This window comes from Caretta caretta, chromosome 7 (genome assembly GCF_965140235.1).
Source record: "Caretta caretta isolate rCarCar2 chromosome 7, rCarCar1.hap1, whole genome shotgun sequence".
NCBI lineage: Eukaryota > Metazoa > Chordata > Testudines > Cheloniidae > Caretta > Caretta caretta.
The window spans coordinates 121207953-121224088 of record NC_134212.1 but is presented as its reverse complement, the minus strand read 5'-3'; the positions used below and the strand labels follow the sequence as shown (position 1 = coordinate 121224088).

Genomic DNA, 16136 nt, shown 5'->3' with positions numbered 1-16136 from the left:
TTTAGTGAATACAAATTTAGCAAAGATGCAGATGTGCTAACTTTTTAAGCATATAAAGAATTACAGGAGTTTGTAGTGGAAGACATCCCTTGCATTTAGGCAGGCTAGCCAACCCCTCGCTACCACAGAATTGATGTACTGTAGGGAGCTTCTAACGCTTTGCCCCATCCTCTCCAGGCAAAGGTGCTTCCAAACACTTCCCTTGGAGTCTATACCAGCCTAAGATCTGGCATTCCCCTCACTCCCCCTCCAAATAACCCCTACCTTTGCTACTCCTGGGGGCATTCTGCACCACGGCACCATGCAGAATTTTGCAGAAATTGTTGTGCGCAGTTTCCTTTTCCCACCCCCACAGAAGTGGTCTGTAATGCTGCTAGCAGCCACTAGTGGCCACTGGACTTGGCCGAGCCCAGCTTGCACACAGAAGACACTGCTGAGGGGTAGGAGAGGGAGCTAGAGCAGGGGTTCTCAAACTGGGGGTCGGGACCCCTCAGGGGGTCATGAGGCTATTACCTGGGGGGGTCCAAGCGGTCAGCCTCCACCCTAAACCCTGCTTTGCCTCCAGCATTTATAATGGTGTTAAATAAATTAAAGACATGTTTTTAATTTATAAAGGGGGGGGGGATTGCACTCAGAGGCTTGCTATGTGAAGGGGGTCACCAGTAAAAAAGTTTGAGAACCACTGAGCTAGAGGGTATCTGGCAGCAGCAGTTCCCAGCATGCCCTGAAGGAAGGGGAGTGGACCAAGCCAGGGACCGAGCATCAGGCTATTTCTCCCTCTGGATCCCTGGGCTGGGGGGTAGAGGAGGGGAAGGAAGGGGACAGGTGTCTGGGCAAGCGGGGGGCCCTGCAAGTGGGCTCTCGGGGGAGGGGTTGTGGGTGTCTGGCCTCCTGGCTGCGCTCTGTGTGTGTGGGGGAAACAGAGGGCAGAGAAACAGGAACCGGGTTGTCATACGGGTTTCTTTAACTCTTTATTCCTCACAGAGTGTGTGTGTGTGCCAGACATACTTGCTTCCAGCTATTTTGAAATAAAATTACCAAATAATTGAAACTGGTGAGATTATGTGGTGTTATTTTGGCAAATAAAAATTTGCCCAGTTTTAAAATATTGTGCGCAGAATTTAATATTTTGGTGCAGAATGCCATCAGGAGTCATTTACATGTCAGGAGTACCCTCTGAAGCAGTGCCACCAAGACACGGTTGGAAGTTGTGCACCCGCATCACAGGAGGAGCACGGTCTAGAAAGAAAACTGGGTAGATAAAAGTTTGGTGTTGGATTCCCCCCCCCACCTCCCGGCATAACTTTATGCGCCACACAAAACATTCATTTCTTCACAGGTCTTCCCCTAAAAGGCCCCACTGCGTACACTGCCCCCATCAGAATATATGGCTTGTTTACCAGGCAATGCTATAGCAGAATAATTATTCCACTACAGTTATGGCAGTCAATTTTCCCAAGTAGACAAGCTCTATTAGGTATAAAAACCTAGAGGAGATAGAGATGAAAGTGGAAAAGCAGCTAACCAAAGCCAGGGAAGGAGACATTTAAAAGAAAGAACAACACTTCACAGTGGTCGAAACTAAGGCCTGGGCTACACTGGGGGGCAGGTTTCGAACTAAGATACGCAACTTCGACGTCAGCTACACAAATAGTGTAGCTGAAGTATCTTGGTTTGAGTTACCTGGCCATCCTCATGGCGGCAAGTCAACCACGGCTGCTCCCCCGTCGACTCCGCTTTCTCCTCCTGCCGAGGTGGAGTACAGGCATCGATTCGGGGATCGATTTATTGCGTTTAGATGAGACGCAAATCGATCCCTGATAGATCGATCACCACCCACCGATCCGGTGGGTGGTGAACCCATACCCTAAGACGGGACAGACCATCTCCAGCAGTAAAAACTAGCAGGACTTTCATCTCACAGCTTTGAAGTCTGGGGGGGAAGGATAGCTCAGTGGTTTGAGCACTGGCCTGCTAAACCCAGGGTTGTAAGTTCAATCCTTGAGAGGGCCATTTAGGGATCTGGGGCAAAAATTGGGGATTAGTCATGCTTTGAGCAGGGGGTGGGGCTAGATGACCTCCTGAGGGTCCCTCCCAACCTGGATCATCTATGACCCGAGCTACTACAGCAATATTTTGATCAGCAAAGCCAGATAATGGTATCAGTGATTCTATATCAAACAGAGCCATTGGCTGGGATGTTATGGTGGGAGACGAAGCTGTCTGGTAGGAGCATGTGGAGAGAGGGGAGGAGATGTAAAAGTCTGGGATACTGCATACTGTGGGCAGTGTGGAAAGATTTGTGTAAATACAGGAGTATTAAGATAAAAATCTAGAATTAGGAGAAGTGTTTAAATAAGTTGCCCAATATTAAAGAAAAAAGTTTTCTTTGTAAGATGCGTCCTGAGCCATAAAGTTTAGGGCCAGATCAACAGTTTAGGATCCTTTTTAGAGAGTTTTGGATTTGCCCTGGGCCCCTTTTCAATTGTGTAGTAACAAAGTATTGGCAAAGAGCGTTGCTTTGTAACAACCTTCTCCTCCAACTGTTTAATTGGTTCCATCTATCAAGCAAATTATTTATAGAACATTATTTCTGTGGCATCTTTTGTGAACTTGGCCAAACAGTTTAAATATGGACAGGGATATTTCTGATTCTTAGAAGATGGGGTAAAGTCAACTGTATTCTGAATCTACCACTGCAATATACGAATGGCAGAGACACTGGAAGTGAAAGATGAAGAGGAGTTCCATACAAGCATGTGGTTTGGACTAATCTGTTTAAGTCTCAGAGGAACAGCCGTGTTAGTCTGTATTCGCAAAAAGAAAAGGAGTACTTGTGGCACCTTAGAGACTAACCAATTTATTTGAGCATGAGCTTTCGTGAGCCACAGCTCACTTCTGATGAAGTGAGCTGTGGCTCACGAAAGCTCATGCTCAAATAAATTGGTTAGTCTCTAAGGTGCCACAAGTACTCCTTTTCTGTTTAAGTCTAACTCTTTAAAAAAAAAAAAGGGGGGGGAGAATACAGCCACTGCAACTTGCATGGAAAAACTTGATCAATTCAAATATTGAATGTATAACATACAGTCTCAATTTAAAGCTTCCAACATGACTTCCTGAATTGTTTTAACTGCCAGTCCCGCAGTGATAAATAAGCCATCACACACACACACCCCCCAATCAAAGAGCGTGCGACGGCACTGTGCACACAGAGGGCTGCACAGTGAAGTTTAGAACAAAGATGCTATATCCACTCTCCTCTCCCGTATCCCCAACACCTTGCCTAGTAACAGTGTCCATTCTTCCCTGCCGCCCCTTTGGATACTGATGCAACAATCTGGAAGAGTTACTACAGCCCGGAGCTGTCTCATCTCCCTCTGGGACCTTTTTGTGGCTGCTATGAAGCAGCTGCGGGGACACCCAGCCAAATGCTGCATATGCCGCTGGGGAGAAAGGCCAGCCTGGAGGCTCCTCTAATCTATTCTTAAGGAATAAATCCAGCCCCCAGCATATGGGATGTGTAGAATGGACAATCTGGTCATTTTTAGAAGTTCTGCAAGTGACAAAAGTCAGGATATTCCTTCAAAAATTTAGGACAGGCAGCCCTAAGGCAGGTGGTGAGAACAGTGCACGGAGGTGAAGAAGAGAGCACATGGTGTAACTATACAGAGCTAGTCAGATTCAACCCTGGTGTAGCTTCATTAAAGTCAGTGAAGTTACACAAGGATTGAACTTGGCCCCGTTGCCATCTGCACCGATTTCTTCCTCAAGCAAGCACTCAGTTTCTTTCCTTTCCTCCTTTATGCTTTTTGCAGCATTTTCCAATAAAGTCTTTACAGAAATGAAAAAAAGTTAAATATTGCCCTTTGCCAAGATTAGCTTGTTAGTTCTGGGACTTTATTTTTATCTGCTGGTTTCTAAGACAGAGCCAAGAAAAATTAGAGGAGGGGTATGGGGGGGGGGAGAAAGCTAGATTTGCTTTCCCCCACCCCTTCTTGGAAAGTTGGCTCACTTTATGGAGTCCAAATGACTAGGTTACAGGTAGAAAAAGTTAAGAAAACTTTCCTTAAGTATTTTGCACACAGATGTGCTAAACCACTTGGACATCATTCAAGCAGCTGCCAGACAGGGTCTCCCACCAGCTTAAAATCACCTAAGTACTTTGGCATTTGCCCTAATTCTGCTTGCTGCAGCAATGTGTTCGTACTGGATTCCTTAGAGCTGTGTTTCCCAAAGTGTGAGGGAGACTAGCTAGGGTAGTGGGGGAAAATGAAAGACCTATATAGTTAAAAGCCATCTTAGAAAAGCAGCTGGTAGGGTATAAGGGAAGGGGGGGTTACAATTAGTTTCTTGCTCCTGAATGGGGGGCTTATCTTTCAAAGATTGGGAAATGTTGCTTTCAAGTATAAGGTCTGATTTTGGGGTGGAGCCAGACACGCACAACTCCCAATGACTCCACAGGAGCAAAGGGTGCTCAGGGCCTCTCAGGATGTGGCTCATAGTTGGCATCCAACTGAAAGGAGATGCTTTGTTTTCAGAGTTAAATCTGGATCCGGTGTCCGAAAAGGAATGGAATACTTTTCATGGTGGAGAGTGCTCTAGAATTTCAATGCAAGGGTCTGACTACAAAGAACAGAGGGTTAGAAATCATCAGGGATTTAAGAGATACATGGTGCTTGGGCAGAGGAAGCACATGCAATGCATTGCAGAGTGAGCTGCCATACCAGGCAATGCAGTTAATCACTCACATCTGCTCCCAAGTAGACCCAAGTTCATAAAACCAAACCCACCTCTTTCCCTTTTTGGTCAGCCTAGAAGACCTGGCATTCAGTTTACTGCTTTGAAGGTAGCAACAGAGAATGTTTGGTAGGCTTTTATCCAGTCTAAGGGGGTTCCACCACCTCTTTCGTCTCATTCTCACTGGGGACATCTACATGGGGATAAGAGTACCACAGCATGGCCACAGCTGGCCTGGCTCAGCTGACTCAGGCTCGTGGTGCTAAAAATTGCTGTGTAGACTGTATGGGTTTGGGCTGGAGCCTGAGCTCTGGGACCCTCCACAAGCTTGAGCCAGCTGACCCAGGCCAACCACAGATTTATTCCCGGGTAGACATATCTGCCGAGTCTCGTTTTCTCACTCCCATTTTCCTAAAAGTTTACTTTTCATTTCATTCTGTTGTTCCTAGTTAGACACCTTCTAACAGCATACACATACTAGGGGCGGGGTGCAAGGTGGTCAGGAGGTGGATACAAGTGGCTACATGTAACTTACCCAGATTAGTCAGTCATTCACTGGGTGAGCACAGGAGTTAATTGGCATCAAATTGGGATTCTATGGGGACCAAAATCAAGTGCAGTCCACACTGAAGTCAGTGGCAGCTTAACTGAAGGTGAATTTGGCCCTAAGAGCAATGGCAAAAATCCCAACAGACAAAGCAGGGCTTTCCAATCCATTAATTGGATTTCCTGTAACAGCCTCCTCCCCTCTCCACCCTAGTTATGCTGCATTTGTTTTCCACACACTGAATGCGAGTGATACGTGTGGAAACCAACATGCATGTCACACCATTGTTTACACCAGTGCTGAATCTGGCTTGGAGATCTGCAGGAGCTATGCTAGTTTTTAGACTCTGCTTACTCAAAAGTTGGGGTTTTTTGCAGTCAGAGGCTGAGATGGATACCTTATTTTGTGTGCATATCAACAAGGGATATATTGGGGGAGAAGAGTTGCAATGGCTGGGTTTGTTTTCTATTCAGTGCTGACAAAGATATTGGGATTCTTGAGACCAATTTTTTTCCCCCTGGTAACGACTCCTGCCTTCAGATATGCATGTGGCTTTCAACACAAGCCATGTGAGAGCATCTTTGGGCAGAATTTGGCCTCTACTAGTTTGCAGATTTTCATCTCTCTAGAAAACCCACCTCACTTGGCCTGGTACCTGCAGACAGACCAACACACACACAAAAACTTCTCACTGAGAGGGGAGAAGTAAAGGAGATCGCTTTCATTTTTAGGCCACCACATTTAGGCCTTCCTTCAAACCCCTCCTCTAAGTCTAGCTAGGCTGTGATGCCTCCAGAAGACTGCCATTTGATCATGGCTAGGCAGGGGGTGAGCAGCAATTCCAGCTACTGATTGCAGCTATATGAAGCCAAACTATGCACAGAATTAGTCCACATGACCAAATCCTATTAATATTAATTCACTTCTTCCCCCATTCCTCTCCTCTGCCCATCCATTTGCCTTGTGCACCTGTTCTGTCTGGTCTTTGAGAATGTAGGCTGTTTGGGATAGGAACTGTATTTATGACGTTTGTAAAGTAATCAACACAGTGAGCCCATGACTTGGTTGAGGCCTCCAGGTACTACCTAGAACATGAATAAATTAGTCTACAGTAGTAAAGGAATGAATATTAAAAATTGGTTAGTGTCCAATGCTTGCCTAAAAACCACCACCGAGGACTCCTGGAGGATGGCAGAGTGAACAGATACATGTGACCAGGCGAGGAAGTATGGCAGGGATGCAACAATCTGACCAATCAAATACCACTTAGGCAACTAAGCCCAACTTGCATGAAGTGGAGCCATTTGCAAACCCCATCCTGGTCAATGCAGAGTCTTGTCTTTGAGCAAGGTGGAGTGCCATGATAGACCGGGACACGTGGCCTTTGTGCACGACAATGCCATAGGCTCAGGGGCCATACCTGTCATGCTCTACAAACTTGTAGGACTCCCAAGATAGCCACTTTGTTCAGAAGAAACTCAGGATAGAGAGAGAGAAGGGGGTGGGGGGAAATCAGAGGAGAAGCAGAGAAATATGGATATCCTGAACTGATCTGTTCAGGTGGTTCTGCACAGTTGCCCCATAAGGCCATTTGCCAAGTTCATCTGCTTTTTATTTATTTTGGGGGTGGAGGGTGGGGGGAAGAAGAGAAATACTTTAGTGTTCTTTGTGAGGGGATAAAATGCAATGCCAGCTGCTTAACCCTTGCGAGCATCTCTATAGGAAACAGGTTAGTAAATAGATTTTGGTTTCAAGCTTCCAAGAGGCTTCTATTAAGGAATGTTTGAATGACTGGACACCGGGGGAATCCTTAATCTAGTTCACGAGCCAAAAATGTATCTTTTCCCTGCAGTGAAGTGCCATCTCCAGTATTTCACAGTTTCCATCCTCAATGGTCACTTTGGATAACAAACAGGTGGCCATGCTCACAGAGCCCATAGTCATAGCATTCAGTTGGCTACCACAGAGGCTTCAAAGTGTAAGTTTCCTTTTCAACAAAGTTTGTTAAATCAAGTAGGTCAGCCTTGTCCGTGGGAGGAAAGAGTCCTTTCTGACCACGGCTGGGGCAAAGACCAACCAATGAAGCTTTTATACAGACTAAATGGCAAAGTCCCTAAAATAATTTTGCCAGATTAGAAGACACTGTGTGGGATCAACTAGATCAGTGAATGCAAGTTCTACTTGAAAAGTGCAGCAGACAACTTCTCCAGGAAAAGTCCCAAGTTCTCATCTGTGGAATAAAGCCTCTTATAAATTACTTTTACTGACCTCAGTGAGACAAACCTCTAGCTGCTCCACAGACACATGGAATGAAACCCTACATTGGAGGAATAAAATGTATTTTTTTGGCCAAGGCTTGGAGTTTTTTGAACTAGTTGATGGAATAAAACCAACTGATTTGTGAAGAATTATATAATTCATTATAAATATCAAAGGAGCAGAGGTTTTTTGGGGAGAGAATTCATATTTAAGAATGTAAAACATTCTAATGCAAGGACCAGTTATGGAACAATGAAAACCAGTGTTAGCACTATTTTAATAAAGTCATACCCACTGTGCTGAAGTCCATCCATGCAGCATCATGAGACCTGCTCCATGTGCCCCTTAAGATAATACATGGTAGAATGAATCAGCCTCTGCTGTGTCTTCACAAACAAAAGGAACAAAAGGAAGAATCACAGAGGAATGCTAGGGAAGGCAAAGAGTGCATTGCTTCTGGGAATCTACACCAATCCAAGCATCTGCCTGGTCTATAGAAACTAACGACTGGTAGAGGATTGCATTAGATGCTTAGACCTTCTCTCACTAATGAGTAGGACAGGAAACTCTGCTTTTCACTTTAGACACAAGACACTTCCTCCCAGCCTTTGACCTTAGGAGAAAGTACAGTGTCCTCCTCCCCTGAGAATTATGCAGCAAAGAGGAGTTTGAGAGAGACTCCATATTCTTCTGTATTAGAAGATACTTACATTAACACAGCTTTCACTTGCTGCAGAAGAGTAGGAGAGCATTTCCATACAGAAAACACTGCACAATGGAAGGAGGCCTGTTTTGAGCTCCATCCACCTGTACTGTCCCTTTCTCCTGAACGTCTGTCTGACCACGTTCCCAATTATAGCTTCTAACTCTGCTCCTGCAAGCCCATTCCTCATGTTCGTTATCTGCTACATGAAGACGTTTCTCATGAACTCCCTTGCAGTGTGGTCTAGCTGTTTGACCAGGGGAGCGAGTAACCAGTCACCCCCACAAATTCCCAAGCCAAGATGAACAGGCACTTTGTGGTTTTCTCATCCATTTGCACAGTCATCCCCCAGGAACATCATGGTTTCAAAGTGTGATGCCATAAGAACAGCACCCACCCAGCAGATTTCCCCCAGAGTTGGGGACGTTTATATCTGAATCTAACGTTCCCAGAGTTCAGATTCAGGTCCATCCTAGTACAGTTTCACTGGGCATTCAATCAGTGAAGTCTCCTCGGCTCTTGGTCCTGCAGCGTGTAGTGCACACTAGCCCTTTCACAGCACCAGTACAATTGGTTGGGAACGTGCAGCTTAGAGGAAGGGGGACAGAGACAAGAGGGAGAGAATTTCCAAGTGCACGTGACCCCTAATGTCCTTTGTTGACTTCACCTCTTCCTTCCCCAGTCCTATTCACAGAAGTGCAATAGAGTCAGATCCCATCTTCTGGCAGTGATAATATATCCTTTAACGGTTAGAGCCCATAATGAGCCCTCTTTTCTCTTTAGGACTATTCTTTTTGAGGTCTATATATTTTGAAATGCTGATATACAGGTAGGTTGTAAAGCCGAGACACTTAGAAGGTTAGAACATAAGATGGCCTCCCTCCACTTCACATACAAAAAGCCCCAAAACGCATTGTCTGAACTAAATACTGATTTTAAATTGTATTTTCTTCTCAGTGGCATGCTGAATACGAACAAGGAATTAAACAAAACAAAAAACCCCCACACAAGCAATTTAGTACCTGTAACATCCTTCCTTGGAGTCTCAGAGAAGCTGGACATCCAAACTTCAAAAGTCCAAGAAGAGGGCAGCAGTAAAATAAAAAGAGTAATTAGAAAAACAAGCAAGCAGTTTCATAGCTCTGCAGAGAGGAGCAATAAGAGTTAAAATAGCTTTGAAAAAGAAAGGTTAAAAACCAGTCTGACAAGAAATTGAAGGCCACTGAAGAAAAGTTGATGGTGATTAAGCTATTATCCGAGTCACAGCAATTCATAGGTTTAGGTGAATTACTGACATTTATAAAGTTTCACACGTGTTCATACTGGTCAGATGACTAGATCCACACAAGTCAAAAAAGGTTCACATGCAAACTTTCCTGTTCATTCCAAATATTGAAATCCAGGCATAATTACACTGTGGGAAACCCTAGCTGAGTTACATGGAGCGTAAGTCAGGGAACTTCTTGACCCATTAGGCCTCAGTCCTGCAAAGAAAGGTAACTCATGCTCCATGGAAAGAGTTTAAGCAGCTTAAAGAAGAAATGCATTTCAAGCAGGCATTGAACAAAAGCATCAAGCATTAGTGAGTGAATTGACAGTAAAAGCCCAGTAAATCAGTAAAAGGATTGTCTGGCAACAAGGTCAGATTTATGCCCTATTTCAGAGGGAAGAAATATTGCGCTTTAGGATGCTGGAAACAGTCAAGAGTCTTTCAAAATATGCCTTTTGGGTTTGGGGACATTGGAAGTTTTTTTAAAATCAGCAGCTCTGCTCCTTGACCAGACAGTTGTTTAAGCCAGTTTGAGAGTGTAGACATGGCCAGCCAGAACTAGCGTCTCGGACAGAAACGCTGCCCCCATTGGAGGTAGGCAGGAAAAGCAAATAGCTTTGAGAAAAATTTCTTGATCTAAATGAACCAAATTCATCCCTGATTTCTTAAAATAAGATCTTGTGAGGGATTTAACATGACATATAATAGTTCCAGAATGCCACACAAAGGAATATGTGGAATTCCTTGGGGTATATTCTGGCACACAATGTAATGCTAAGAACAGTTTTGACTCCATCAGTCTCATAGCAGCAAGACACCACTTGGAGACAAAAACCAATACACATTAGGGGATTTATTTGTGACTGGCTGTTATTTGGAGTCACAGGACAATATTCTTTGAATAGGCATTTGGTCCCTAGACTGTGCTGGCAATTCACCAGTTACACAATGCACAGCGGAAGAAGTCACTTTCAATGGGTTCTCCAACTGAAAATATAAAAAGTCAAAAACAGTGTTATGGAAGTGCAATGTATTAAATTAGGCTAAGGCTCTCAAAAGCTCAGCACTCCCACTGAGGTAGGTACATTAGCTTCACTGTGTGGAGAAAGACACTAAGGCATAAAGAGTTTTATGGAAATTGCTAGGGTCAACAGGTTTTCAGCAGAGGGCCATTGACTCTGGAACTCACTTTCCCATTTGGCCCAACAGAACAAGAGAGTCTACCCTTCACAGCAGTGTGTGATGCCTTTAGAGACCGTAAGACTCCATAGCTGGGGCACGAGACTGGGAGTGATGTTCTGGATTTGCTATGGATTCTTTGAGTGGCCATGGACAAGTCATGTCGTCGCTCAGTGCCTCAGTTTCCCCATTTATAAAATGGAAGTAACAAAACTTTGAAACTCAAAGTGCTTTAAGATCTACAAATGGGAGGTGCTATTGAGTGTAACAACTAAATACCAGTTGTATATTCAAGCTTTTGCCTGGGGAGTTGACGGGGGTGTGTGTGCGTGAGATTGTCTTAATTACTAGTTTGTGCATATACATCCAGTGACATTAAGATGCCTAGATACATCAAAACCTATTGCCATATGCAGGTTACTCTGGACATACAGACACAGGTGACAGAATTTTAAGTAAAGCAACAAAATTATTTCATCCAAAGAGGCAGGGGAGGGCAGAAGAGAAGGGGGATTTCAAACAAAGTTTGCACTGAGCCAAGCCAACACTGGAAACTAAAACAGCTGAAGATGAAAAATATTTGTCATAAGGAAATGACTATCATGGTCTTACAGTTATATTGGAGCTATGTGCTCCAGCAGAGCTAACTTAATGGGAGCCACTTGGTGGCTCTTGTACATGAGCACCACCAGTTCAGAAGTAACTCTTGGTACTTAACCAAGCTTTTCATACAGTTGGATAGCACCCTACGCTTATTTGATGTAGGATAGCTTTTTAGAATAAAAGCAACTTTTCCCTCTTGGCTCCAGCGGCTGATGCAAGACTGAATACAAGAAAGAACTGAAGGAGAAATTCGGTTTCTTGGATTCCCACGCATCAAAAAAATTAAAATAAAAGTTAAAAAAAAAAAGGATCAGCACTTCCTTGGCATTACAGAGCTCGACAGCAGCTAGAAACAAATCCGAGTGCTGCTAAAGGAGGAGACAGCTAGCATATTTCAGCTGCTCTAATGCTAAGCAGATGTGTTGCGCCAAACTGCCTGCTTGGGGATTTTTTTTTTTTAAAATTCCAAGATGCTTAAGGCTCTAATTGCTCCCAGCTTCTAAACCTCCCCCCAAAAACAACAACAAAAATAGCAAAGACCACAGTGATGCATGCAGCCTCACAAGGAGAGTGTTGGGGAGGCAGAAGCTGGAGAGTTCTGCAACTGTGCCAGCAAAACAAAAGCCATAACAAACAGCCCAGGGATTCCCTTTAGGGCAGAGTTTTACTGGAATTGTGCACCGGGCTTGTCGTCAATTTCAAATGAGACTGGTAATGGTAAATGAACAACCCCCTCAGTTCCTTCCCTCTGCTTCCCTTCCATTACGTTGCTGAAAGCCAGTTAGGCACCCATGACTTAGAGAGAACCATCAATTGGAAGAGAAGTTAAAGTTGCCTGCTAATGCAAGCCACTCCTAATACATTTGGGGCCTGATCCTGTTCCCCATCCTATTCCTTGGGATTTTTGCTGCAATTTCAAATGGGGTCAAGCCTTTAAAAAAAAAAATTTATGGGCTTGGTTTCCTTAAGAACAAAGCGACGGAGCGGAGCGGCTTGTGAGTAGCATTAGGAAAGATTCCCCTTCAGTTCACAGATGTATTTCACAGAACTCGCAGTGAAACAGGAGAGGCACGTCTCTGCTGGAGACGGCTGCTGAGCGCCAGCCCGATCCAAATTGCTGCCTTGGTCGATGGACAGGTCAGCTCTGCCTTCTCAGGTGCAGAATGGCAAGGAGTGGGGGGAGAGAGAAGATGCTCGTAAGATTTAAACAAACTAGTTGCCATGGCAGATTGAAAGACAGCAGCGGATTTTATTCCGAGTTCACCAGAAGCCTTCTTGATGCCTTTCAGACGGGCTTTTCTGTTGTTTCTTCTACTGGTGGTGGGGGAGGAGGAACGGGCTGAGACTCCTGGGTTATGACCCTTTAAGCTTACAATATACAGCCCAATTGGTCTCATTTCAATAGAGCTAGTCTTTTAGCTCGGTCTTGCCAGGCGTCGTCAAATAAATTAATGCTACATTCACATGGCTTTCTGCAAAAGCCAGAGAATATCTGAAGCATTAGAGAGGGGCCTAACTGCAGGGATGAGCCACCAACCTGAACTTTCCTAAAGTTCTGGGGGCATTTGGGTCATTGCTTGTTACTGGTTGTGTTGCAGTAGTTTCTAGGAGCCCTAGTTGTGGGCCAGGGACATGTTTGGACAGCACCTAGCTGCAAGCACGACAAATAAAAAAAAACACAACCAAAAAAAATGACAACCCATCCCCCAAAGACTTTACAACCTAATCTGAAGATTTCTATGTTGTTTGGCACACAGTGGAAGGCAACAGGTTTTGATTGCTCTCGAGGAAACATAAGGCCACCCATTAGTAGACCCAGAGCTCCCATAGGGAGTCTCCCATCTCATCCATGATTTTTCTGCTGGACTACAAAGAATGCCAATTCAAATTAAGATGGTGCAATGTCGGCTCTCCCTATCGCTGGACAAAGCTGAGGTTGACAGCACTTCATACAGTAAGGTCTCTTTGAAGCAGCACCTAAAATCTCCAAAGAGGAGCCCCAACCAATCATCTCTTGCTGTATGGATAGCAGCCATGTCAGGAGACCATCGGTAGGGATAAAAGCTGAGGAAGACAGGAGTAATCTCAGCGCGCATTCTGGGAGTCAATCCACTGAAGGGCCACAGAGAAAGCAACAGGTGGAATAAGGAAACTCATTTGCACTCTTTTTCCTGCTCATCATTAGCTGTTCCAGGGTTTCTTAGTGCTGTAAGCAGCAGCAAACAGCCGTTCTCAACATGCAGCATACCAGCACTATAATTTTCCTGTACTGAATTTCAACAAGAGAGTCCGACTGCCAGAGATCTTCACATTAAAGAGCCTATTATCCTTTTAACACTGGAGCCAAAAGGTAAATCCCCTACATGTCACTGGAGTTTAAAGATCTTCGCACATGCACAATTATTAATAGACTAGAAATGCCCATCACGAAGCCCTGCCCCCAAAAACACCAGCAAGGAATATTAGGGCGGCCTTGCCATTGACAAGTTGCACACCCAAAGTCAGGCAGGGGAAGAATCAGCATGAGTATCCCCTGCTGAGTAAGTACATACAAGCAAACTTAAGGGCAAGTGCTGGCATTTGGAAATTGAGAAGGGGCAAGCACCAACAATTCCTAGCCAATGGTGTGTTCTAAGCAGGCCTAAACCTGCTCCCATTGAAATCAGTGATGAGAAAAGTTCCTGGACTTCAGAAGATCAATAGTAGATGTTCAGACCATGGGGCAATAGCATCCCAGTTGCAAGCACATCCATTCATTCCAATACCAGTTACCTTCCCAGCATCCCTCCTACACATACCCCATCATTGTTAGTTTGTTTTAATTTGAGGGTATAAGTTGAACCAAAAAATGACTAACTTCCTACAGAAGAAGGCTGTACACAGGCCATCAGTGTTATGTACCACTTGAGCCAGGAAAGCTTCATTGGTAGTCTAGCAGCTGGCAGTGATCCTTCATAAACCTGCAACTGATCCAAACCTGGCCACTCCTTCTGCTCGGTCACTTCTTTTTGTGTTATCAGATACTACTAGCGGAAGAAAAGAAATCAGCAAGAACTGACTGAAGCTACTAAGATGGACTAATTTTCAGGAAACTATTACATTAGATGCTCACAGCAGGGAGAAGAGAAAAAATAAAGGTCAGGAGACAACACTGTTCAAAACATGAACTTTGTAGCTCAGGCCCATTTCTACTCAAGTTAGACTTTGTAACTAAAGTGGGTATACCAAGTCCAACCCCAATAGAGCATCTCCTGGCCAGCTTCACCCTGGTGTCCATATTTTCAGCAATAATTATTGTTTGCCTCCAAGTTGTTCACAAAAGGATACAGAAAACCTGTTAACATGGGCACTAAGACAGATTCTCTTGCAGGGTCTGAAACCCAGGTCTACATAATGTCAAGACAGGTGGACTAAGGACAAGCAAAAACAAGATTTAATCTGATTTTGAACCTACTTGAACACTATGGGTTCAGGAGTTTTAGTCAAGTGTCATTAGGGTTGTGCTCTACTTGAGAGATGGGGGGTGGGGGAAGGGGGAAAAAGAAATAAAGAACAGGAGAAAAGCTAGGAATATAGGGATTTAAAAACAAATCAAAACCAAAGCACACCATGTTGACCAAACTAATTACACCATTTATATCACATTAACCAATGAGATCTCTTTTTCTGAGCAGAGATTTACACCAGACAAGTTTTCTACCACCTCTTTGTTCAGTGTTTGCAGCATCCTGGTGTCCAGGTGGAGCGCCTCCCACTACAGCACAAATAAGGGTCTTTTCTTTTTTAAATACACAAACTTCCATTGGCAAGAAAAATTCATTTGCCACCCTACTCTACATGTAATAAAGCCAATGCATTGCATTTAGTCCTTTCTGCTGCATGAACAATGGCAAAGCAAGTGTTTAAAAGCCATCCTCAGCAGTACAGGCACATGCATGTTTTTAGAGAGCTTCTTTAAAAGAGGGACATTAAACTTCCAGCAGGTGAGCGAGACTAAGGGCAGATCTACACTGCACACATGCACGCTCAGCCAGAGCGAATACTTAAAGAAGCGGCATGGCCAGGCTGCTGCCCCTGCTACTGCTGCCAGGCTGCTATTTTTAGGCTCTAGCTTGAACTGGCTGGTGCATGTACGTCTATCCAAGCTGGAATGACACTTCCCAGCTGCTGTGTAGACACAGCCATATGCTTTTGTTTTGTAGGGTTTCAGAATTCTCTTTTGTCCTATTCTAATGAAACAAGAGTCTAGTGTATAAAAAAAGCGGGGGGGGGGGGGAATATAGTGGTTTAAAGCACATATATGCCCTTCAAAAAATAAAAATAAAAAAAGAGACAGGATCTGACAAAAAAACCCCACCCCCAAAACCCCAACTTATTTAAATAAAGGAAAGGCCTACTGATGGCTATGCTAGCCTTCCAACTGTAATCTACTGAAGAACAGAGCCCAGCAGTCCTAAACCAGTAAGCAGACTCTAAAAACTAACAAACTAGTGACACACTATATCACTAATCAATTAGTCAGATTTTTAATTGAGACATAGTCTTGCTGATGAAACATCAGGCAAACCTTGGTCAAAGTAATTTTGTATTACTCATTACAGGAATGCTACATTTTGGTCTTTTATTTACTGAGTTTAGCCTTGTCTCAAATAGGTTGTGCTGGGATCATTTGTTACTCTGGTCTACAAGCATCTTTTGTTCTTAAAATACAATATAGATTTTGTTGCAAGAAGCGAGACCAGAACTCCCAACAATATGATTATTTGTATTGTCCAGCCAAAAGCGCATCTGTCCTCCTCAAACAGTAGCCTGCTATCTTGTAAAACACTGGTTCCCCC

The 16136-nt window shown here is 44.2% G+C and overlaps 1 protein-coding gene across 6 annotated transcripts in view; it reads right to left on the bottom strand.

The window, feature by feature from the left end:
- The window catches only part of SH3PXD2A (SH3 and PX domains 2A), a 388224-nt gene that overhangs the window by 112443 nt on the left and 259645 nt on the right, over window positions 1–16136 (bottom strand). For 2 of the 6 annotated variants that reach the window (XM_048856158.2, XM_048856161.2), the window contains exon 7: window positions 9269–9313. The exons of the other annotated variants lie outside the window; for them this stretch is intronic. In XM_048856158.2, the coding sequence (XP_048712115.2) occupies window positions 9269–9313 (45 nt within the window). The remainder of the gene's footprint in view (window positions 1–9268; window positions 9314–16136) is intronic. 6 annotated transcript variants of the gene reach the window in all.